General features: G+C 35.3%; 1 protein-coding gene across 2 annotated transcripts in view; it reads right to left on the bottom strand.

Moving 5' to 3' along the window:
• DCDC1 (doublecortin domain containing 1) overlaps positions 1-26,209 on the bottom strand; it is a 497,588-nt gene that overhangs the window by 219,271 nt on the left and 252,108 nt on the right. For both annotated transcript variants that reach the window (XM_055094254.2, XM_055094255.2), the window contains exons 13-17: positions 23,859-24,022; positions 20,705-20,830; positions 19,236-19,341; positions 11,139-11,273; positions 8,481-8,599 (exon numbers count right to left, since the gene is read on the bottom strand). In XM_055094254.2, coding sequence (XP_054950229.2) covers positions 8,481-8,599; positions 11,139-11,273; positions 19,236-19,341; positions 20,705-20,830; positions 23,859-24,022 — 650 coding nt within the window. The remainder of the gene's footprint in view (positions 1-8,480; positions 8,600-11,138; positions 11,274-19,235; positions 19,342-20,704; positions 20,831-23,858; positions 24,023-26,209) is intronic.

Raw genomic sequence — 26,209 nt, forward strand, 5'->3', positions numbered from 1 at the left:
AACAAAGACAAGGTTCATTCAGTAATCCACATAGTGTGAAATTACACATGGACAACTTTCTATTTGATGTTGACGTTTGTAATGGCGTAACCTATATGTGTTAATACAACTTCTGTCTGCTGCTATTCCTTAACATTACACAGCTACACTTGCTGATTGTATGTAAAGGTGTCCTTAAAGCAGTGTGTGTTTTTAACCTAGTCCGGTAATGTTTGCCAGTTGTCACTGCATTTTTAGCAAGACCTAAATGGCAATAAAAAAAATGGATGCAAAAAGCTATAACTGAGAAATTAACCTTGAAATATGAAAGACGGTAAAGATTACTTGAGATTGGACAGGGTTCCATGTAAGTCTGAAACTTCTTTTATGGATCATCTTTAAGACAGAACATTCAGTTCTGTATTTATTCTGATTTAAGAAACGTACAGACTAAAGATAGAAAAGAGGTCTCCTTTGGCAGGTCCATTAGTCCATTGATTTTACATGTAGGGGCTTTTGCAAATTCAAAAGGCTTTATGGGCCAGACAGGTATTAGAAATTCATGAAGCAGTGAGAGCCAGCGTGAGGACTGCCAAAGGGAACGGTGGAGAACATGGCAAACTGGAGGATGTATGTTCCATCTAAAGGGGACATCACCACTCAGTTCCTTCCTGATGGGTGTCATGACAGAATTCAGATCCAGTGCCATTTCAGATTTTTTCTGAAAAAATGAAAACCCATTTCAGATTTTTTCAAGAAAAGCCAGAAGTATGTCACTTTTGTGTGAAATCTTCCTATTTCTATAGGCTCACGACTAATTCAAAAATTGTAATAACATGCAAGCCAAACAAAATCCATGGGTTAACAGTTTTTAACCTTTATAATCTAATCTTCCTCTGTGCGTGCATGTGTGTGCAAGTGTTTGATGTTATGTTAGTTTTTTAGTTGAACACTAAAGTCCAGATACCCTGTATATCTGCAATCCTTAAAAATGAAGCAATATCAATATTGAATGGTGCTCTGGAAAATAACTTCGATTCAACTAGTTTATCTGTAAGGTGTCCAAAATATCTTTTGGAAAATAGCATTTTTAAATGATTTTTGAGATGGTTTAGGTCACCTGGTAAAGAGATTGTTGGTTTACCTTTCATCTATTAACAGTCAGATGCACAGATAGAAAAATATATATATTAAAAGGGAAAATACGCACAAGCACTTGCTATATTGAATAAGAATAAGATTATTAACACCAAATGAGACATAATTGAACTAATGAGGCATGATATGTTTATAATATTCTTTTGTGAGTTGTCAGGTTGCTACTTTAAGTACTAGTTCTATTATTTCTAGCATATAAAGGCTATGTCTTGATTCATAGCTTTTGTTAAAATCATATAATACTACTTAGAAAAAGAGAAAATTTTTATCTCTAGAAATTGCTGTCACATGAAGATATTTATTGTTATTTATAATAAAATATGGTTATCTTAAAAAAAACAAGTCACACAGTCATTTTAGATGTCCTGGAAAAGATAAATGTGTTTGAAATTACCCAGAGGTGAGGCAAACTCTAAAAATTTTGGTCCTTCCTGCTTTCTAAAATGAAGTATAACTTCATAGTCAGTGAGAACTTCCAGTTTTCTAAATTTCCTATTTTGGCTCCACCTTGGATTTCGCTTTTTGGATAAAGGCAAGTTAAAAGGTGAGCAGGAGGGAGGATCCCTACACAATTAGGATGATATGCCTTTGTATTAACGCAACTTGCCTTCAACTTAAGTACTTCCCTCCCTCTCTTCCTTCCTTCTTTTCTAGATTAAACAAAATCTTTTCTTATTTTTGTTTGTTTGCTTGTTTCATGAACATCTCTTTTCTTGCCCAAGCTTTCTCCTCTATAGGTAATAAGAACATTGAGTCTTCAGTCTCAGCCCACTCAATTCCATGACAATCTTGACCAGAGTAGAAGTAGACCTCAATATTTCATCAGCTGATCTGGTCTTAGCCCACTGAGGTAATGGGCTTAGTTAGCCTCAGTGGGCTAAGACCAGATCAGCTGATGAGATGTTGCAGTACTTTCAGTATCCGGTGTGCCTAGTGAGAGTCCTGGGCATGAAGAGTATGCCCATCAAGCTATCTATAACTTTCCAATCACCTGCCATTTTGACCTAGGCCACTGATGAACTATCCCATTGAGAAAGGCCTTCTCTCACTGTCTCCTTCTAAAGTAACCATTTAGTCATTCCTTATCATTTTTATTTTTTCTTAATTGTTTTTAAGGTTTTTTTTTAAAAAAAAAACAGCTTTATTGAAAAATAATTGACATACAGTATTGCACAATTAGTAGTCACATATTCAAAGGGTAAAATTTGGTAAGTTTTGAAATATATATACATCTGTGCAAGCAACACAACAATCAAGATAATGAACATATCCACATCTGTCATGCAAAATGAATCACTCCTAAAGTTTATTTATGCCCTTTTTTAATCTCTCCCTCCTGTCCCTTCCCCATCTTCCTATCTTCAGGCAACCACTGATCTGCTTTCCATTACTCTACATTAGTTAGCATTTTCTAAATTATATATACATTGAATCAAACAATATGTACTTTTTTTGTTTTATTTTCTACTTTCCTTCAGTGTAATTACTTTGAGATTCATCTACATTGTTGAATATATCAAGAGTTTATTCCTTTTTATTGCTGGGTATTCTATTGTATAGATTATCTGTTCACCTATGGATGGGATGGACATTTGAGTTATTTCTAGTTTTTTTTCTGTAGGCTTTTAGAAATAAAGCTGCTAAGAACATTGATTGATTGATTGATTGACACAGGGTCTCGCTCTGTCACTCAGGGAGAAGTGCAGTGGTGCAATCACGGCTCACTGCTGCATCGACCTTCCAGGCTCAAACAATCCTCCTGCCACAGCCTCCTGAGTAGGTGAGACTACAGGGGCACACAACCATGCTCAGATAATTTTTAATTTTTTAGTTAAAAATTTTTAATTTTTTGTAGACACAGGGTCTCACTATGTTGCCCAGGCTGGTCTCAAACTCCTGGTCTCAAGCAATCCCTCCCTCCTCCCTCAGCCTCCCAAAGTTCTGAGATTACAGGTGTGAGCCACTATGCCTGGCCACTATGAACATTTATACATGAACAAAGTATACATTCTTCGTATGAATGTATGCTTTCATTTTCTTTGCATAAATTTCTAGGAGTAGAATGGCTGGTTCATAAGGTAGATGGATGCTTAATATTTTAGGGAAGTATCAACTGTTTTCCAAAGTAACTAAACCACTTTATATTTCCACCAACGACTTATGAGAGTTCTAGTTGTACCACATACTCACCAATACTGGTATGGTCAATCTTTTAAAGATTAGACATTCTAACAAATATGTAGTGATGCTTCATTGTAGGTTTATTTGGCATTCCCCTAATGAATAATAGTGTTGAGCATATTTTCATATGCCAATTGTATATCTGCCCTGTTAAAGTAACTCTCCAAATCATTTATCCCCATGTTTTCTTGAATTGTGTGTATGTATTTTGCAAATATATATGATTTGCAAATATTTGCATCTTGTGTGTGGCTTGTCTTTTCATTCTCTCTTCATTCACTGTCTTTCAGAGAATAGAAATGTTTAATATTGTTGAAGTGTAACTTGTCAATTTTTATTTTTGTGGATCATGCTTTTGGTGTCATATCTGAGAAAGTTTTGCCTAATGGAAGGTCACAAATAGTTTCTCCTATGTTTTCATCTAAGATACCTACAGTTTTAGGTTTTACATTTAGGTCTATGATCATTTAGAGCTAATTATTCTTAAGCTATTCTTGCACTCCTGGGATAAACCCCACTTGTTCATGATACATCTTTTTATAAATTGTTGTATTCCATTTGCTAAAATTTTGTTAATCATTTTTTGCACTTATAGTCATGAGAGATACTGGTCTATGATTTTCTTTTCCTAAGTTTTGTGACCAGGATAACGCTGACCCCCTAGAATCAGATGGAAAGTATTCCTTCTTATTTCTTTTCTGGATAGGATTGTGTAGAATTGGTATTATTTTTCCTAAAATGTTTGCAGAATTTCCCAGTGAAGCTAGTGAAGTAATCTGGGTCTGGAATTTTCTTTGTAGGAAGGTTTTCCATTTCTTTAAGAGATGTAGGACTATTCAGGTTTCCCATTTTTTCTTGAGTAGGCATTGGTGATTTGTGTCTTTTAAAGGAATTGGTCTTTACCACCTAAACGACAAATTTACTGGCACATGGTTGTTCAAAATATTCCCTTATCATCCCTTTAATACTGCGTGATATCTCTCATTGCTGATACAGGTAATTTGTGTCCTCTCTTTTTATCTGAACAATCTGACTAGAGATTTATTAGTTTTTTTTAATCTTTTCAAAAAAATCCAGCTTTTAATTTCATTGGTTTTCTTTTTTTTCTATTTTACTGATTTCCACTCTTTTATTATCCCATTTCTTCTGCTTACTTTGTGTTTGATTGGCTCTTACAGTTTCTTAGAGTGGAAGCTGAAGTCATTGATTTAATATCTTTCTTCTTTTCTTACACAGACATTTATATAACTTTCCCTCTGAAAACCTCAGCAGTGTTTCATAAATTTTAATATGTTGTATTTTCATTTTCATTCAGTTCAAAATACTTGCTAATTTCCATTTTGATGCCTTCTTTGATTCATGGGTTTGTTATAAATGTGTTCAAATATCTGGGGGTTTTGCAGAAAACTTGCCACTATATTTTAGTTTAACTCCATTATCATCAGAGAACAACACTCTATATTACTTGAATTTTCTTAAACTTATTTAAACTTGTTTCATAGCCATTATATAGACTATTTTGGTCAACATGCTATGTACTTCAAAAAATGCATCTTCTGCCGTTATTGAATGCATTTTTCTATAAATATCAATTAGGTAAAGTTGGTCTGTAATGTTATTCTAGTCATCTATATCCTTACAGGTTTTTTCACTTGTTCTGTTAATTATGAAACAGGGTATTATTGTTGCTCACTAGAGTTTTAGATGTTTCTCTTTTTCCTGGCAATTCTATCAGCTTTCACTGCAGGTATTTTGAAGCTGTGTCATTTTTAAAAAATTAGAATTGTTATGTTCTCGTGATAAATTAACCCCTTAATCATCAAATGGCCCTATTTATCCCTAGTAATATTCTTTTTACTGAAGTCTACTTTATCTGATACTAATATATCCATTCTTACTTTATTTGTATTAATTTTATCATTGTATATATTTTTCATGAATTTACTTTCAACATATTTGTTTCTTTATATTTAAAGTTAATTTCTTATAGGTAGCATATAGATGGATGTTGTTTTTTATCTAATCTAATAATGTCTGATTTTTAAATGGGGTGTTTACATTATTTATATTTAATGCAATTATTGATACACGTGGCTTTAAGCCTACCATTTTGTTATTTATTTTCTATTTCTGTTCTTTGTTCCTCTTTTCCTCTTTGTCTTGATTTGGATTAATTATTTTTAATATTTCATTTTATTTACTTTTTTGGCTTGTTAGCTATAACTCTCTACTATTTTAATGATTGCTTTGGTGATTATATATTTTTAACTTATCATAATCTACTTTCATTTGATATCACATCATTTCACAAATGGTATAAAAAAATCTTTCTTCCATTTCTCTCCTAGTGGCATTTGTGTTATTTCCATCACACATTTTATTTCTACATATTATCTCCACAATATATTATTATTATCACTATTGCTTTAAACAATCAATTATCTTTTAAAGAGACAAAAATAATTAGCACTGTGGGGTTTTGGGGGTGTTTTGTTTTTGACACACAAGCTTGCTCTGTCACTCAGGTTGGAGTGTAGTGGTGCAATCATGGCTCACTATAGCCTTGACCTCCTGCCTCAACCTCCCAAGGAGCTGGAACTACAGGTGTAGACCTTCACTGAACCTGACTAATTTTTCTATTTTTTGTAGAGATGGAATTCCACCACGTCACCCGTGCTGGTCTCAAATTCCTGGGCTCAAGTGATCTGCCCACCTCAGTATCCCAAAGTGCTGGAATTATGGGCATGAGCCACCATGCCAGGCCTAGTAGCATTGTTATATTACCTATATAGTCACCATTGCCAGTGCTCTATATTTCCATCTGGTATCATTTTACTTCTGTCTGAAGGACTTCCTCTAACATTGCTTGTCATGAAGATCTGCTGGTGATGAGTTCTTCAGTTTGTGAATATCTTAAGGTCTTTATATTGCCTTAATTTTTGAAAGACATTTTCACTGGGGAAAGTTTTCTATATTAACGGGTTCCTCCCCACCTCCTCTTTTAGTATTTTAAAGATGTTCTTCCACTGTCTTCTTACTTGCATTGTTACCAACAAGAAATCTGCTGTCAGCTTTATTTTAGCTCCTCTTGTACATAATACGCCTGTTCTCTCTGCTTTTAAGATTTTCTCTTTATCACTAATTTTAAACAATTCTATGACAATGTGCCTTGGTTTTGTCTCTTCATGCTTCTTGTGCTTGGAATTTGTTGAGTTCCTTGGATCAGTGGGTTATAGCTCTCAATTTTGCACATAGAAATTCTTCAGACACTATTTCCTCCAATATTTTTCTTTTCCTTGCTTTAACCTGTCAGAGACTACAAATACTCAGAAATTGGGCCATATGAAATTTTCTCACATCTCACTGATGCTATGTTCTTTTTTTTTTTTTTTGAAGTATTTGTTTTCTCTCCGGTTTTCCTTGTGAATAGTTTTGTTATCTTCTCAAGTTCACTGCTATTTTCTTCCACATTGTCTAATCTGGCATTAGCCATGTTTAGTATATTTTTTGTCTCATATATTATAGTTTTAATCTTTTGAAATTTGAGTTCTTTTATATCTTCCATGTATTTAGTTAACATGTTCAATCTTTCCTCTAGCTTCTTGAATATACAGAATACAGTTAAAACAGCTGTTTTAATGTCCCATCCAGTAATTCTATCATCTGTGTCATTTTTGGGTCAGTTACAATTGATTGATTTTTCTCTTTAGTATAACTGTGGACTAAATGAGCTCAAGCATCTCTGGCTCCCTGTTCCATAGTTTCGCATTGGCATTGGCATTGGCATTGCAAGTTCATGCTCAATGTGTCTCTAGTTTACAGAACTCATTTTGCTTCAGAAATCTTATTACCCAGTCTGCGTACAGTTCCATACCAAACTGAGACTTGCTTTAGGGTTGTCTGCCACTACTTAGGAACTATGTGTTTAGGACTCTATTAGCACTGGAGAGTTTGCATAACACCAAGCTAACATCTTCCTTTCCCATCTGCCTGAGTTTTTCAAGTGATGTACCCTGCTCATCCACTAAGGTATCTGCTACCACACTTGGCACTCACTGGCAATTGTCTGACTGGACTTTAACTGACTGACAGTGTAGTGTTGTGGCTAAGTGTCTACTTTCAGGTTATAGGGCCTGACTGCTTGGGTTTGCCTTCCTGCCAAACCACTTAGTAGGTATGGCCTTGAGCAGGTGATTAACTTCTCTGTACCTCAATATCCTCACCTGTAAAGATAATAATGATACCTACCCTATCAGATTGTTGTAAGGATAAAATTTGACAATGAAATTTAAGGACATTAGAATAGCATCTGGCTTAGACAGTTTGTTGTTAGAGTAAGCAGTGCAGCCTGGATCTATACCTGGGAATTTGAGTCTGTAGATCACATTCTTAATCATTACATGATATCCTTATATCTGCTTTGCAAGTTAGAGAAAACTTCCCTTCTGTATTTACGGCTGGATCAACTTCTCTGATGATTGCAGCCTAAGCACATCCTAAGCGCCTATCTAGCCAGAAGTAGTTGGTAATGGCTTTTTAAGTCCTGAGGTACGATAGAAATTGTTTTTTTCAACACTAAGTGAAAACAAAACATCAAAACAAAAGACCAAGAAAAAAGAAAGTGACTAGAAAACAATATTTTGAGACTCTTGGAGATAAATCAACTTTCTTCCTCAATCTGCTTTCCTTTATTATATCTTCCTAAATCAGAAAAAAACAAATAAGAAGGACACTTACAGTCCCTTACAAGCCAGCATTTTTTGGTCTCTGTGATTATTCTTTCACAGTTCAATGTTTTATATTCAGAAGATGGAAAAAGGTTAAGAATATACACAAAAATTTAAGTTTGTTAATTAACAATCAAAATGGATATAAAGAAATGAGTTCTGATAATTATAGAGTAAAGCAGCAGTTTGTCTACGACATAGATACATGTTGAAGGCCAACATTTCACCTTTTAAAATATCTTTAAAACACTACCAAACTAAGTGGCATACATTTTCAAGCTTACTTTGGATTCAGAAATTAATATTGTTATTATGAACACAAATTTAAACATTGAATGAATATTCAATCCAAACCAGGAGGCATCACAATTGAACTGCTCAGAATTCTTGAAATTAGCATTTATTATCTTGAGCTAAATAATTTATAAGCATTACCTTTTCTGTAAGATTAATTTATATCCTTCTAGTGATGTTCCCTCAGCAGCCTTGACTCTGATAGGATGACCAATAGCCAGGCAGCCCTGAGTTATCGCTCGGCTCAGGATCATTCCAGTCTTCCAATGAATAGAGAGGGGGAGAAAGGTCTAAATAAGTTAAAAGAACCAGAAAATTCAACAATGTGTCACAAATAGTGAGGTCATTATGCCTGGATAACCCTGGATATTAACAGTTGCTGAAAGTGAAACACTACCCACAACTTAGCAGTCAGCGAGCCCTGCTCAGAATCAGTAATCTTCTGTCCAACAAGGGTGGCATTTTACAGTTCAGCGCGAAATAAAACAGACCTTGATATCTTCATTTGTCTTTTTTTTTCTGTGCATATTTCACAGTGCAGCAATTTGGGGTCCATCACATGTCACTTGCTGTAGTTATAACTACAGAGCTTACCGGAAATATGTATGCACAGAAAAAAAATAGTGCAGTGAACTGAAAAGACTGAAACAAATCCTTAACCTTTGTTTGTATCAATTTAAAGTTTTACTCTGGGTCTAAATATCATGGGTTAAACATTTTAAGGTGGTTTGTGAACTGCTTTTGTTTTAAATGTTAGGATTTTCTGCCAAGGAAATTAAAGGGGAACATTGCTTGAAGGGCCATTTAACCATTTTCTTACTTAGTGAGTCAACACAACATTTTTTATAAGTGACAACCACAGAGAAATTTGTCTACATCTACTGGAGATTTATGGCATGTAAAATTCTCTCTTAATAGGTAAAAAGATTTATTTTTAAAACAGGAAGAGAGAGTTCAATCTTAAAGGATTTTCAAAATTGTTTCCTTTTTAGCATATACTTTATTTCTCATGTGTTTGCAGTGTGGAAAAGAAACATGATGATGACTGATGACTTACAAAAAATATTTCTAAAAAAATTGGTTTTAGTAAGTACTGAATGAAATCCTTGTTTGATCATGCTTGTCTATACAGAAAAAAGAACTGCTTAGGGTGAGGAAAGGCAGCCATCATTTATTAAGCACTTTCTGTATACCAGACACCATGCCTGAACATCACGTATGCTTTCTCATTTCATCTTCACAGCAACTGTGCAAAGCAGGTAAGACTAACGTCATTTATAGAAGAGAAAACAGTAGTTCAATGCAGCTAAGTAACTTTCCCAATGTCACACAAGAGATTTCAATTATTTAGTAACTCCAAAACTATACTTTTTTGGTAGGCATTCCAATTATTTTTAGGAGATTTTAGACAAGTACATGTTTTCTGCTATCATGAAATTCTAGAAACAGATACCATGAAATGAAAGAATATGGGATCTGAGAATGGACCTTCCATAGCAACTGGTCCAACTCTTTTTGATAGAACACTAAGGCCTAGATACCATGTGTGACTTGTCTGCTGTCATATAGTTATTCAGTGGCAGTGCTGGGACTAAAACACTTCCATTATGCTCACAGGTGAGTTAAATATAGAGGAGTGTTTTATATCACAATGAAAGTTCTGAAGTCAAAGAGACCAAGAATCTTTCTTCTGCTATTACTAACCTCAGTTTCTTCAGCTGCATAATAAAAATCTGCACAGTTCTTGTAACATTAAATGAAATAATGAATGTGAATAAAGTACCTAATGTAATGTCTGACATACAGTATTCAACTAAGTGGAGATGTTATTATTATTAAATCAGAAACAAAATACCATGTAAAAGGGCAAATAGTTAACATAGACTCCAGCTGGAAATCCAGATTTCAGGAAAAGCTCATGTAAACTTACTATGCTGTGATATATGAAATAAATAATATGTCTTAGTACCTTTGTGTCTTAATTATTCTATATGTTTGTTTTTAACTTTTAAAGAACAATAGCTAAGGGCAACCCAAAATTTCATTTGCGAAAATAGTGTCAATCTTCCCTCCTCCCAGCAAACTTCATTGGGTGACTTCGCATTCACAGGAGTGCTAAGTAGTAGCAAAATCATCTGTGATGACAGGACAAACGGAGATACAGGAAAGATAATTGTGAACTGCATCATCTCTTTTCAACATAAATACATATTTACAAAATGTACTGCAGTAGTAAGATGAAAGGAAAGGACAATTTTATGTTCTTCTATAAGTCATATACAATAGTACAATAATAAAGCGAAAAATATTAAATATTACCAACACACAGGAACAAAATGTGTTAGGCACTGTTCATGTTTATACTCAGGGATTTCTTTCAAAACTACGTCCTTGCTAAGACAATATGCAAAGTTGGTATATGTTGGTAATCTACCAGGCTCAGGAAAGCTGAGGGGTAAAACTCAAAATGAAGATCTAGGAGTAGAAGCACATTCAGACAAATCTCATGAAAATGATGAGTCTGTGGACTACAAACAAATTCTATGCTTGGTTTAAATACACTGTGAGGTATAAACTAATCAGCAGCGTGTCTGATAGTGAACTGAATGCTCATTTGAGAATCTACAGAAGTCCCGTGGGCTAGGCAATACCAACGGCAGAGATGGCATTTATAACAGCCAACAATTTATCACGCTTTCACTTGTATGCTCATGTGCATGAGAGCACCAGGTGCCAGCGAGTGTGGTGAGCCAGCAAGCAAGGGGAGGTCACTCAGCAAAAGCAGACACTCTTAGGTACCTTGGTGATCAGCCACACACTGGCTACAGGCCACAGGATCGATGGCGCTATTTGACTCCTGCTGCTTGCTTCACTGCCTGAGAAACTCCACTTTCCAATGGAAACAGAGGCATGAAGGACAATATTGGGATCTACCTGTATCATAAGAAGAAGTATGCATTTTTAACTCATAGTCTAAGAGTTAAACTCCTCAACACACTTACCCAAAATAAGTTATCCTAGAACATTATTTATTCTGATTGATACCTCTTTTCAAAAAGTAGCATTCAATCCCCTTTAATTCAATTCAATCAATATTTGTTGAGCACCAACTCTATTATGCAAGACCCTATGCTGTGTGGTGTGGAATATTATAAAATATTTTTTACTGACCCAAAGAAACATATAACAGAGTAGAGGCAACTTCTCTCTCTCTCCCCACCTGCCTTTCATGTTAAGCTCCACATGAATGATTAAATAGTGTTATTATAGGCATGAAAAAATGGTACGCTCATTTCTGCTGGAGTAACCTAAAGGTGGAGCATCTTGAAAGAAGTTAACATGTAAAGCAGGCCTTGAAGGATGGGGACAGTTTGACAGGAGTAATAAAGAATAAAAAGGTATTCCAAGTAAAGGCAAGGAAGCTTAATCAATGTGTCTTAGGATCTGCAGGTAGACTCAAAAAGTAAATTTGTCCAAACTGTAGAAAGTGTCAAGTGCAAAGCTACGGAGTCAGGTGGACAGTAGGGAGCCAGTGAAAGCCTTCTTTTTTTTTTTTATACTTTAAGTTCTGGGGTACATGTGCAGAACAAACAGGTTTGTTACATAGGTATACACGTGCCATGGTGGTTTGCTACACCCATCAACCCGTCACCTACATTAGGTATTTCTCCTAATGCTATCCCTTCCCTAGCTCCCCACCCACTGACAGGCCCTGGTGTGTGATGTTCCCCTCCCTGTGTCCCTTTGTTCTCATTGTTCAACTCCCACTTATGAGTGAGAACATGTGGTGTTTGGTTTTCCGTTCTTGTGTTAGTTTGCTGAGAATGATGGTTTCCAGCTTCATCCATGTCCCTGCAAAGGACATGAACTTTTTTATGGTTGCATAGTATTCCATGGTGTATATGTGTCACATTTTCTTTATCCAGTCTATCATTGATGGGCATTTGGGTTGGTTCCAAGTCTTTGCTATTGTGAATAGTGTCACAATAAACATACATGTGCATGTTTCTTTATAGCAGAATGATTTATAATCCTTTGGGTATATATTCAGTAATGGGATTGCTGGGTCAATGGCATTTCTGGTTCTAGATCCTTGAGGAATCGCCACACTGTCTTCCACAATGGTTGAACTAATTTACACTCCCACCAACAGTGTAAAAGTGTTCCTATTTCTCCATATCCTCTCCAGCATCTGTTGTTTCCTGACTTTTTAATGATCAAACATATCTTGCTAACAGCAGATTTTAGTAAGGTTGATCTGGTAAGGGTAGAGGATAACAGATTGTAGAATGAAGACATCAAAGACAGGGAAAATAGCTGGGAGTTCACACAATCTCCTAAGAATAAAGAAATATGAGCTGAGACTTTAGAGATAGTTGTGGGGATGGATAGGGGGTACTGAAGGGGGAGACACTGCACCCACATCTCCTGTGTTCCTTATCAGATTACATATGCCAAAGGTGTTGTGCACCTTCTAGCATTGCTCACTTAGACCTAATTGTCAAATTATTAGGCACTCACATCACTTGTAGGAATTCTATTACTTCATACTTAATAAACTTTATCTCCTAAATTATACGATCACTTTCACTGAGTAATTATTCCAGGTTTTTTAGTACCAATATTTATTTGTGTATGCTTATAGGAATATGCCAATTTATATTTAAAACCCAATAAATGATGTTGCTTCAATAACAATTTATTTCCTAACACTAAAACGTCCATTCTACATCTATGCTAATGCTAGATATTTGTTGAGTAGCAAATTATTTTTTTAATGCACAAATTCAATGATGATTTAAAAGGAAAAATTTTACAAGTGTGGTCAGGTACTATCATAAGGATAAAACTAATATATGTGGTAATTATTCTATAATGAAAGTCACTTCTCAAGAGAAGAAAACGTCATAAGACTCCTATATGTGAAAATGAAATTTTAAAAAATACAGCAACACCACCACCTAAGCAGATTTGACTTACAGTGCTTACAGTGCCTGGATTCTGGAGGGGAATCCCCACAGTTTCTGAACAATGATAAACTACATTGTACTAATCCATTCGCCACAGGACTCAGCATTTAAAGTAGCAGTGTTACTCAACCTCCTAACTCCCAGTTGCCATCACACTCAAAACTCCCCTCTGCAACTGGGCAGAAGATTGTTTTGACTGAAATTAGTCAGACAGAAGAACCATACAGCCAACTGCTTCTTTGTACAGCACCTGCTGCCAGCGCCTATATTCTTGTTATCTCCACAACATGGTTTAATCTTTTAACAGTTGGCTTATTGGTGAAGAGTGAAGGGGTCCTTTGTCTCTGCCTTGGGCTGGCACCCAGTATTAACACCATGCTGTTCTTCAAGAGATATTTTGCTGGACAGTTCCCAAGCGATTCTACATAGAACAGACACAGCAAGGCCCACTAACCCAGCTTTATATTGCGTTATTAAAAAAAAAAAATCCTGCCAAGTCTGGAGTTCTGATACGCTTAAAACTGACTACGGCCATTACATTTTTCTTCTGTGACTTCACTTTTTAAATTAATTTGATAGCTTAGCTTCAGACCAAACAAGGGTGGGAAGTTAAGGACTATGAAAGTTGGGATTTAAGAAAAAAAAGTGCTCTGACAATCCACAACATAATATGCCATATGTATGTGTGTGTGTGTGTGTGTGCGCGTGCGCCCGTGTACACACATGCATGCGCGTATGTGTTTAAGAACATTTAGATTGAGACTGGTGTCTAAATGCATACTATCATATATGTCATTAAAAACATTTTTAAGTCTTATTGAGAATCAAAACAATTCTCTTTTATTCTTTTAAACACTTACACATATAGGTCCTTTATGTGACCATTATAATTTTGTTGTCTGAATAAACTGTGCTGATGTAGAAGCAGTCAATGATAAAGCAATGCATACACATGCTGGGCCAGTTAAAACTTGTTTAATTATTTTTCCCAAATAGCTAATGAAGGTGGAATAGCCTTCAATATTCTTGTGCAAATTCAAAATAAGAAAAGAACCACTTATGATCTTCTCTTGCACATTTACTAAGAAACAGCACACAAGACAATGAAATGTTTCTTGAAAGAAGTTCATAGAGCACAACCCTCATTTGAACAAATTGTTTATTCTATTGCAAAGAAATTTTACATGATGTTCGCTTTTGATAATGCATTTAGGGTCAATTTGAATAATTTTACACATAAGTCAAAATCACAGCTAATTAAAGAAAATGTTATACAATCTCTTCCCTCATGTAATTTCTGTTCTCTCTTATTGTTTCTATGCTCTAACTTTATAGCCGACCAGTCCACCTACTTCTAAGGCCAACAAATGGAAAGAGTTGAGAGTAGAAAATATCAGCAAGGCAAAATTATGCAGTCAAACAAGGCAAAGTATCTAAGATCTAATTGGTCTGAAAATAAGAGAAGGACTTGGGCTTTTAAGTCAAGTCCCGTATCCTATGCTAATGGCAATCCATTAAAAATTTTAACTAGTATTTTGTATTTGCTTCAGTATATAAATAATTTATACAAAATATCATTTTTCAATGACTTGCTCTCCAAAGAAATAGAACAGCAAAGAGTTGTTTGTCGTTTCCCAGCCTCCTTTATGACAAAAAGAATAATGCCAGAATAATACAGTACTTCAGTAATTATGAATGCATTCTACTAGCATCCATAACTACTGAATTTACAAGCTAAATTGTAACAAGTATACCATAATTTCAAAATTATAATTTGATGTTTTTCTTGCCGTTTCCATACAGAAAGTTGTCACTAATGTCCTGCTGATGTCTGTGAAGCCATGTACTGAAAGGCTAGAATTAAAATAAGTTTCCTTTTGATTCTGGCAGAATATATGACCTGCCAAACACTGGAGCCCATTTTTCTGCTATATTTTCCCATAACCAGGCATTCCTAAAGCTATTCTCCTCATGAAATATCTCATTTGATATTAACTACCATGAAGTTTAAATCTCATCCATTTCATGGAAACATCTAGTTTGACTGCCCTTAAACTGAGTCAATCTAAAAATGTTGCCAATTTAAGTAACAATAGAGAGATGCTGAAAAATGTATTCGCCAAATTGTCAATGTGTAGTAGATTCCAAATCTGTTTTTGAAATGGATAAAAGAGCAACAGGTTGTAATTGTCAGGGTTATATCTGACTCCCACATTACAAATGGGGATTACATGATCCAAATTTTTCTCTGTAGGAAAGGTTCTACTTGTCAATAGGAAATTTAAAAGAACAGTCAGGGGCTGGGCACTGATATCTCTATCTCAAGCCAATTTTAAAACATATGCATCAAGAATATCGGCTTTTGCCTCCCTTCTCTCAACCCCTGTTGTAATCCTCTTAGTGTGTTCTTTACCCCAATGAGCAGCAAGATTCTACAATAAAATGCCCTATAGATATCCATCACCTCTGCCTGAATCCATCTTTAAAGGTGCTCCTTTTCAGGTTATTAAATTACTATTCCCAATGCACTGATAACCACTCTGTAAATAATTGGAGACATTTTTCCGAAAGGATTTTAAAGGCTTCACAGCTATGGAAGAGCTGTTTGTCTTTGAAAGCTTCTCTTTACTAGCCAATTTATCAAATTTTTGCTTTCTTACAGTACTATTTTTGTTGAACTAAAATTTTTAAAAACTAAAAATGCCATAGCATATAAACATTTACTTATGATGAGTGTTTTCTCATTTTCACTAAATCATTAGAACCATTTAATAATGATAAAATAACTGTGGACTGTTATTCTCTCATTTTTCAACATTTTAGAAAATAGATTTATCTTGTTATAGTTAACCCACTTTGACATAAAAGCAAAGAGAAAAGCCTCCTTTGAGGTCCTTTTCTCTGATATCTCTTTGCTATCCAATTGTTTTTAGGTTTGAGTTGGTCTCTGTTGAATTAGTTAATCGACTATTAAATTCAATTCAGGTCAGCTAACTGAATATCTAGATATTGCAGCAGAGACAGGGATGATCAGGATGCCCTTTGCCTTTGAGAAATTTTCAATCTAGCAGGGAGGATAAGACAAGGACCTCCTGAGTTATCTTCCTAATATGAAGATCAGATTACATCTTGCCTCTGTTCAAATATTTTCAATGGCTCCTTGCTTTCTACAGAAAAACCAGAATTCCCTAATATTGAATTAAGACCCTTCATGATCTGATCCTAACATCCCCAACAGAGCCTACCATTCTCCCCCATCTACGCTGATGTAGCCTGAAATATGCTCAAACTTGGAGCTTAGTTGATTTTGAGCCATGCAAGAAGTTGTAAGAGGAACAGCATCTAGTTCAACGTCATTGTAAATGGCGCAGAAGGGAAACGTCATATCTGGTTTGGAAATGGGGTTGGGGTACAGAAGGATTTCATGAAGCAGTCACAAATCAGATAGGGCTACAATGATGGGCAGGGTTTTTTTTTTTTTTTTTTTGAGACAGAGTCTCGCTCGGTTGCCAGGCTGGAGTGCAGTGGCGCAATCTCGGCTCACTACAACCTCTGCTTCCCGGGTTCAAGCGATTCTCCTGCCTCAGCCTCCCAAGTAGCTGGGACCACAGGCATGCACCACCACACCCAGCTAATTTTTGTATTTTCAGTAGAGATGGGGTTTCACCATGTTGGCCAGGATGGTCTCAATCTCCTGACCTCCTGATTCGCCTGCCTTGGCCTCCCAAAGTTCTTGGATTACAGGCATGAGCCACTGCACCCAGCTTACGGACAGGATTTTAATAGCCTTTATTGAACATGCCAAACTCTGTGCTAGGATATGGCACAAGGGTGACAGAGAAGGCTGGGTGTGGTGACAAAGAAAGGTGGAATTCTAGTCAACGAGGTCCACATGGGCATAACAACAGAAATCATGGAGTGCTTTCAGAAAAAAAACAAATAACAATCTGGCTTGGCTAACAGACAAAGACCATATTAGAGAATATTCAGCCTTGAAAGCTAGGTTATGGCTAAACAAGCAAACAAAAAAATCCATTCATCAACTATGTATTGTGCATTTGCCCTACATTCAAGACTTTGCATTAGTGCTTAGGAACACAAAGACGAGTAAGACAATGCCTGTGCCCAAAGAATCCTCAGTTTAGTGAAGGAAAAACACAAAAGCAAATACCTATACCAAAACACAAACTCAACAACAATTTTCAAAGGAAGATAATGAGTCCTGAGAATACAAAATAAAGATTAATTCTTTCTGGAGTATGTGAGAAGGCTTTATGGAAGAGTAAGTTGAGTAAAGCCTTAAGAAGCAAGTAATAGTAATGGCTGGGGGTATATCCCAGGCAAAGAACAATACAAGCCATGGCACAAGTATACAAAAGTGGAAAGCATGTTCTGGTGCACAACTGATTAGCCTGACTGTAATGTAGAGTATACAGAGCAAGAGGAGAAAATTGGAAAGGTAAGTTGAGAGCGGAGGTAGATTAGAGGAGAATCATGGGGATCAATGAAGTCCAGATGAAAATTTGGAACTTCAAAAGGCAACAGCCAGGCATACATGTGTTTTGAGCAGGAAAATAATGCTACAGCAAAAATCTAACGATGAATACCAACAGGATCAGATCTACGGTAAATAAATCTTAATGTCAGATGAAGGCAAAATACAAAATACATTAATAAGTACATCATTCTAGTTACTTTAATCTTCTATATTTTCTCAAAACCCGGCAGAAGTAGAAATATTTGATTCTATTTTTATAAGTACACTACTTAGATCCATATGCTCCTTGAAATAATCAATATTTTCAGCTTAAATTTTGACATAATTGAGAAACTGAATGGAGAGCATAAAGAAATTTAAAAAGAGCAGGTTGGGGCAATGTGTCTCTTGCATTGACTCTTGGAAATACAGGGCCCAATTGATAGGAAGTCCTACTTTCTTTGGACTGCTCTGTCTCTGTGAGTGACTTTTGATTTTGATTTCATGTGTTCAAAAATTAAAGCTTACACTGCTAAAATGAGCAACAACCATACACAGCACTTGCCAGCTAAGAAAAACAAAATAAGTATTCCTTCTTTGGAGATAGATTTAAAATGCCTTTCATAATTGAGCTGGAGGGAAAAAAAAAAAACATCTTCTTTACTGGAAGGATAAATTTCTAAGTGTAAATTGATATGGACCTTCAGGATTGGGTTGACATGAGTTAGGTTTCCTAAAGAACTTGTGTTCCTTAGATGCATTGACCTGTAGAGCAAATAGATCAGATCCTAAACTATAGAGATAGCAGCCATCTTAAAGACTTCCTTAAATAACTCCAACTTATTATTATAGCTATTAACAGTACAAAGAAAATATGTCAAACAATACGGCTTAAATAACATAAATCAGGTATAAGTTTTTCAAGTAGGAATTAAATATGTTGTTTTCCGTTTTGAAGTGCCTGGTTAATTAACAGGAAGTAAAGAATAACACCTGCCCCAATATTTGTAAAAATAATTTATAGTTTAAAAAACTGTAATATAATTTATAGTTTAAAAAAAACTGTCACAGTCCGGGCGCAGTGGCTCACGCCTGTAATCACAGCAATTTGGGAGGCCAAGGTGGACGGATCACTTGAAGTCAGGAATTCGAGACCTCTGGGCAACATGGCAAAACCCCATCTCTACGAAAAGTACAAAAATTAGCCAGGCATGGTGGCGCGTGCCTGTAGACCCAGCTACCTGGGAGGCTGAGGCGGGAGAATCGCTCGAACCCAGGAGGTAGAGGCTGCAGTGAGCCAAGATCGCACCACTGCATTCCACCCTGGGTGACAGAGCAAGACTCCATCTCAGAAAAAAAAAAAAAAACTGTCACAAATATTCATTATATATTGGCTGAGTGTCCAATACATAAAGTGCACCTTTTAAAGTACAGTAACTAAAATCCCACCTTGTTCTGTAGAAAATGGTTCTCCAAGTCCACCTTTTCAAACTGGTCAGGTATCTGTTGACTGGTACAGTTGAAATTAATTGGAAATCCCTCACAAACTTCCCAACTAAGAAAAGTAAAATACGTAATTATTTTTATTAGAATAATATGCATTTAATTACAATGCCCTTTACTCTTTAATTATAATACTCTTTATGCTTTATGTATACTCCATTACTAATAATTTATATATCAAATCTTGCCTGGAAAGTACCAGCAGTCATTGGGGAATAAAGCTGTTATTTAAACAACTATCAATGAGTATGTCCCTCTAGACATATTTAGCAATAGGTTGTCACTGGCTGGACTGAGTGATCTCATCAGACTGATTTTGGTTCTCTGTATTTGCCTTCTACTTCAGCATTTTCAACTGTTTATTAAAAAGAGCTACAATTTGTTAAATTATAAGGTTGTTATAGCTAGGTGGGAACTTATAGATAGATTACCTAATCCAAAATAGTATCAGGATCTGCTGCAGTGTCCAATATGGTAGTCACTAGCTACCTATTCCTATTTAAATTTAAATTAATTTACTTGAACAAAATTTAAAATTCAGTTTTGCATTCACACTAGTCACATTTCAAATGCTCAGTAGTCACAAAGTGTGTGTCCATCATCACAGAAAGTTTTATTGGACGGCACTAAATAGTGGTTAAGCACTCAGGTACTTAAGACAAATGATCTGGGTTAGAATCCTGGCTCTACCATGTACCAGCTGTGTGACTTTGGACAAATTACTTCTCTCTTTGTGCCTTGGTTTCTGTCTCTGAGAAATGGAGTAAGAGTAGAGTAATATGGAATAATAGGAGTAACATAATTGTTGTGAGAATTAAATCGATCCTTACCCAGTTAATTTGTAACTGTGCCTGGCCTATGGTCAACACTCAGTAAAAGCCAGTTTGTATTATTTGCAGATAAGAAACCAACACCAATCTGCTCCTGGACAATCACGAGCAGAGACGAAGCAAAATGCCTCCTTAGATCTTCCAACTCCTACTCTTCACTGCCCCAACAAGTCCCCAGAACATTGCTTTTGTTTTAAATGTATCATCATCAGATAAGAAGTTTAAATGTGAACACTCATACACAGAACATAATTTATATTTTAATGATTCCATTATAAATGATTAATTTAGAAATAACCACTAAAAACAGCTTTTATGTTTCAAACCAAATTGTTGTTTCTGCAAAGCAGAAACTATACTTCGCTCCTGGCCCCATATGGTTTTCTAAAACTAAGGAAAGTTCACAAGTCTTTTAGGCACTACCTCATTATACCATTAAATAAGTCAATAAAATAAACAATTGCTTATTTAAGACAACTGAAAGAGCATCTTTTAGTGTTTCGAATCTCTTACTCTGAAAAATCCTGAATTAAGTGATTTGGATTACTTTAACCACATCTTTAACAAGATTACTTGTTAATTTACTTGCCACATCCAGGTAGCAGAACAGCATTAGGATCCAAAAAGGTCTTATATGCAACCATGATATCACCTCTGGCAAATGCACTCACTCGGTCAAAGGTCAAACCCAAAGCAAGATTTAGTGGAGATCTGAAAAACGGATAAAACATCAAAACTATCTTCAAAATTAGACATACATTGAAATTTGAGCACAAATAAACAATAAAATACACATTATCATTGTCTAATAAAATTCAGAAATAAGAGAGTTTCCTATTGTATAGCACTATTGCTGGTATTCTATATTAACACCTGAAATATATACTTCAGTTTATTTAGCTGATCTATAATATGCCAAAATAGTTTCAACATATGTAATTTAAAAAATAATAATTGCAATAATTAAAGCCAAGTATTTAGTTGAGAAAAACAATCGTCATTCACATAATGTTCATTTTCCATGTATAACAGTAATCCAATACATCTATAGTAATCTTGGGAGCTGATAATTAAATGAATTCTTAATATTTGGCCACGAACAACAATTTCTGTGAGCTCACTAAATGCCATGCTGATTTGATTTTCATATTACATATTGTTAGGCACACTGTTTTAAGTGAATTTGGAAATTAAAATCAAAAACAGATTTTAAATGAAAACAATGGCCACTATTGTACACTATGAGCCATTTTTCTCTAAATTGCTTAAGACTCGCTATTTATCTCTAGAATTAAAAATCAACGACATCACCTCTGTAGTCTTGTTGCCAAAAATATTTAAACTGAATCTAATCATGAGAAAACACTCAGACAAACCCAGAATGTGGGACATTCTACAAGAAAAATGCCTGGACTCTTGAAAAATAAATTAATGTCATGAAAAACAAAACAAAAGATTAAAAGAATATTCTAGATTAAAGACAACTAAAGAAAATAACTAATATAATACAAGGAAGTATATTTGGATACTGGATTACAAAAAGCTCTAAAGCATATTTTGGTTAGCTTGAATATACAGTGTATATTAGAGGATATTACATTACTGTTGACTGTGTTAGACATTATAATGTGGTGACACATAACTCTTCTTCAGCTATGTGACCTGAAGCATTTAGGAGTGAAATTTTAATGTCTGGAATTGCTTTCAAGCTGTTCAAGAGGGAGAGAGAGATGGGAGATATATAACAGGTAAAACAAATGTGGCAAACTCTTTAAATTGGTGAATCTAGGTGAAAGATATACAGGAGCTCATTGTACTATTTTTTCAAGTTTCCTTAGATTTAAATTTTTTCAAAATAAAAAATTGAAAGAAAAATAAAATATTCAAAATAGAAGCGGACATCGGCAAAAATCATCTTTTACAAATGAGTAGCTTGACCCCTTCAAATCAACATAAATTAGACTCAGTAGAATTACTTACTGAAAATGAAAACGATTTACTTAGTACGTATTGCACATTTTCTCAACATATTTCAAACTAGACGGCAATAACTTTTTAGACATATACATTTTAAACATTCCTATGGTAGCAAAATGCTGTAATGGTTTCCTGGTGCTTTATGTTGGATTGGAAACCAAAAAAATACATTAAACTGTTAAAATCACAATGAAATACAAATAAATATATGCACTGGTAAATTTCTCCGACTACAATTCTCAGCTGATTTTTAGAATATCTCAGATTTTTGGCATTTTACCAGTTATTCCGCAAATATGATCCAATTAGCCAAAAACAAATGTTTAATATTACTAAAATGCTGTATTATAGCAAACATCATTAAACGTATCAAAATTAGTGAGTCATTACTTTCACTTTGACAATAATATTAAAAAGAAATAATAATGACACATTTTATTAAAGCCTATCCTTGTAATAGGAAGGGCTTACTAGATTACTCAAGAATTCTTGCCACTTTAAAATTCATCAGTTTTTATCATTGTAAAAACAATTCTACTTACAATGTAATTAAATTATATTTTGAAATTTATCTATGGACAAAAACTTACCATTCCTTAGAGATTTTTTAATTCTCTAAATTACACAGCCTAAGAAATCATCAAGCATTTTAATATTTCATCTGGGACAGATGAAATAAAATTTTGTAACATGTGATCCACAACTTATTCTAGCAACATCTTCCAAAACCTTGATGGATTTCTGAGTACATTTGTTTCAGTATTCGAAATTTTAACTATTTGAATATATAGCAAATCCAATAGCCCTTGCTTTGCTAAGATTTAGGTTTATTTATGCTATTTTCATTATAGTTAATATATGATCAGTTATACTCTATATGAAAAATTATTTTCCCTTATTCTGTTCTACAGATAATAAGCTAAAAAAATTAAAAATAGAGAAGTGTGTTTAAGTTTCCTGACAAGCAGTTTCAGAGTTCATCTGGATGTGTTCTGTCAAAATATGCATAAATTTCCTAGATATTGAAAACAACAGCCCAGCTCATCAGTGCCTATATACTGCAGCCTTTTTCTTTCTTCAGAAACACAGATAATTTTATGCAGGAATTTACCAATCTACAAAAATTTACACAATGCTCAGCAATAACCAGTAATTATTGTGGGATAATGTAAGGTGCTTTTGAGGAATATAACTTTGATAGGATAGGGCTTACAAGCTTTACCAATTTATCTTTAGCTGTCCTGTCATTGGTGCTTAAAAGGTTAAGACTTTATTTGTGAAAACATAGAGAGATAGTGGGGAATCATGTTGTCTACAGCTTCATAAATCTTGCTTAAGATCCTTTTCAATTACCATCCATTTCTCCTTTAAAAAGGGACAAAAAAAATAGAGGAGTGGAAGCAGGTCAGGGCAGTGTGCGACAATGACAGTGTGATGGGCTTGGGCCCCCCGTGGCGTTTCCATCTGCTATCATTAAGGTGACTACTCAGACATGAACAAATCCCTCTTGCTGTGCTGACAGGCAGACTTCAAGAACTATGACAAGGCATTAAGACAGAAAGTCACAGAGAGAGATAGAGAGAGAGAAAGAGATGTCATATTCCACCAACAATACTGCCTTGCAAAAACACCTCTAAAATTTTATTGGAATTCAAAATAAAAAAATGTTTCATGAAGGGTGCTACTTGACTTCTCAAATCCGCTTTCAAATTAGCTCTCCCCTGGAAAGATTGAGGACAGAAAACAAACCCCTTGCTCCTACCTGTATGCTCTACCATAAGAGACCCAAATTTTTTGCTCATTCTTCAGCAAAAGTGGATTCTTAATTTCTTGGCCATTCTCATCAAAAAGCCGCATTGAAGAATAATTGAGGCCTGGTGGGTTGATGGAAGAACCTTGAAGCCTTTGATGAATCTTGAGAAGTAACTGGTTGGGGGTTAGAGGGGCAGAGGGGATAGAGGAGAATAAATAACCTAAAATGGGAACATCTGTAATAAACTGTCTCTACTCTGTAACAAATGAAGTCCAAACAAATGATAATTAAATTCATATAGAATGTTAAAAGAAGTGTGAAATGACGGCAATGTTTAGCTCAGTGTAAAGTAACAAAATGAGCATGGGCTTTTAACCAGCAGGGGGTGCCACAGGCTTGTGATTGAGCTCTGACCCTTTGGCACGGGGACTCAAAGCAGATGTGACAGTCTTACAGAAAGAGCATTTAGCTTCTACACATGGTAACGGTCCTCTTTGATAAGGGTTACGCTTTTCTTGTCTGAGCTACACATTTTGTTAGGGGCCTTCCAGACCACGTTCAAGTTTCACAATCACCAATCTCCCTGTCCCCAGCAAATCTCAGGTAACCAGTAGTAGGACAATTGCCAAAATTAAAATGACTTTTAGCCTAAGTTGGTTCACTTACAAAGATCTCTCCCTAGAAGCATTTTAATTATGAACCCTGAAATAGCTTGTGGACATCTTCAATAATGAATGTTTTTAAGTTGTAAGAAAGACATCATGGAAGTGTGAAGTATGAAAAGCTGTCATTTAATATTTAAAATAATAGCATTATCAGTGTTTGCTTCTGTCTTGCATTTAGAGTCTCTAAATTATCAAGATATTTCTAATTTAGGGCATATTTCAAATATAAAGTAAATCTAACAGAACTGTGCTGCATATGGTATTTGAAAATACATTTTTCATTATCCTCTGTCACCTTTGTTTAAGTGTTTCGGCCTTTGCTCTTCCTTGCTCTGCACTCCACCCTATCCATCACTCTTCCCCCAGCCTTCTGTCATGGGGTTCCTTTTCATCTCTCCCTTGTCAGTTCTTGTGTCTCTTGGTTTCTTGTTATCCTGTAATCCCTGCAGGGATGTAGATATAGCTGTGGTCTTTTCTGGCCTAACTGCAGTTCAGGGTCCTTTTTTTTCTTTTCTTTTTTGCTCCTCTATTAATCCTCATTGAGGGTATATTGAGAAGTGCTAAATGCTGAGGCTTAGAGGAAAGAAGGGAAAGTCACAGGTCTTCCATGCATCTCAGGTGTCTCACGATTGGCTGTAAACTCTTGACTGAGCAAATATTTCTTTTGACCAGAAACTGCATGTATAGGATCTAAGTATTAGGCTTTGTCCTAATTAGAGATACGTAATAGTATCTCCAACTTAGTGTTTTCATTAGCTGAAGATTTTTAGTCTTGAGCATTGGAAAGGCATTAATACTTCCCATCCAGCATAGCCAATTCCTTTGAATTAAAAATGATCATTACTCTCCTCTTTAGGTGTATAAGAGGCAAAGGTGTTAGAATAGTAAAAATCTATATTGCCTTGGTTATTTTTCCATGGAAATGGCAAACATATTTTGAAATCTATAGATTGTATTTCTAAAGCCCTACATTTATTTTTGTGTGGTTTCAGCTCTTGAGCTTATTATTGTTGCTTTGCTATTATTTCAGAAAACATGTTATGCTGATCATTTTTTAAATCACAGAGATTTTGCTTTACAGGCATCACCTTTTTATAAAAAGGAATGATACAAAAGATTTAAGGCCTGATCCAGGAAGGAAATGTGTGTACAAAGAAGAGGGATGCGAGGTAGACATGTGATGTGAGCATCTGACCACTTAACCAAATTCACTTTCACAGGAGTTGCATTGCAATCTCTATTTTCTCAAGTTGGTGACAGACTGCATTTTAGGTGTTCAAAGATGAGCATTCAACAGTCTTCAGGAGGTAAGGGCCTCTGTGCCCTTCATCTTTAGGTCATTGGTTAGGGCTTTGCTGTGGCAACCAAAACTTGTGATACTCTTCACCCATTTATCTTTAAAGCTATCATCACCAGGCCTTCATAGCATAAGAATTTGTTCAAGAACCTGAAAAGAGTGTGAAACATCTTAGGCTAGTGATTGAAACACGTGTCCACACAAGGGAGCAGTTGTCCGTGGGTGGTGTCACAAGGGCTCTCCCAAAGAACTTTATAATGCCCCTAATTAATGTTTTTGCCCCAGATTTATTGCATACAGAAGCACAGCACAGCTCAATTTCAGTGTGCTATAAGTCAACACAAAAAGTTTCTATAGAATAATATCTTCCTTTTTTTTTTTTTTTTTTTTTGAGACAG

The sequence above is a fragment of the Pan paniscus genome, chromosome 9 (genome assembly GCF_029289425.2).
Source record: "Pan paniscus chromosome 9, NHGRI_mPanPan1-v2.0_pri, whole genome shotgun sequence".
Lineage (NCBI taxonomy): Eukaryota > Metazoa > Chordata > Mammalia > Primates > Hominidae > Pan > Pan paniscus.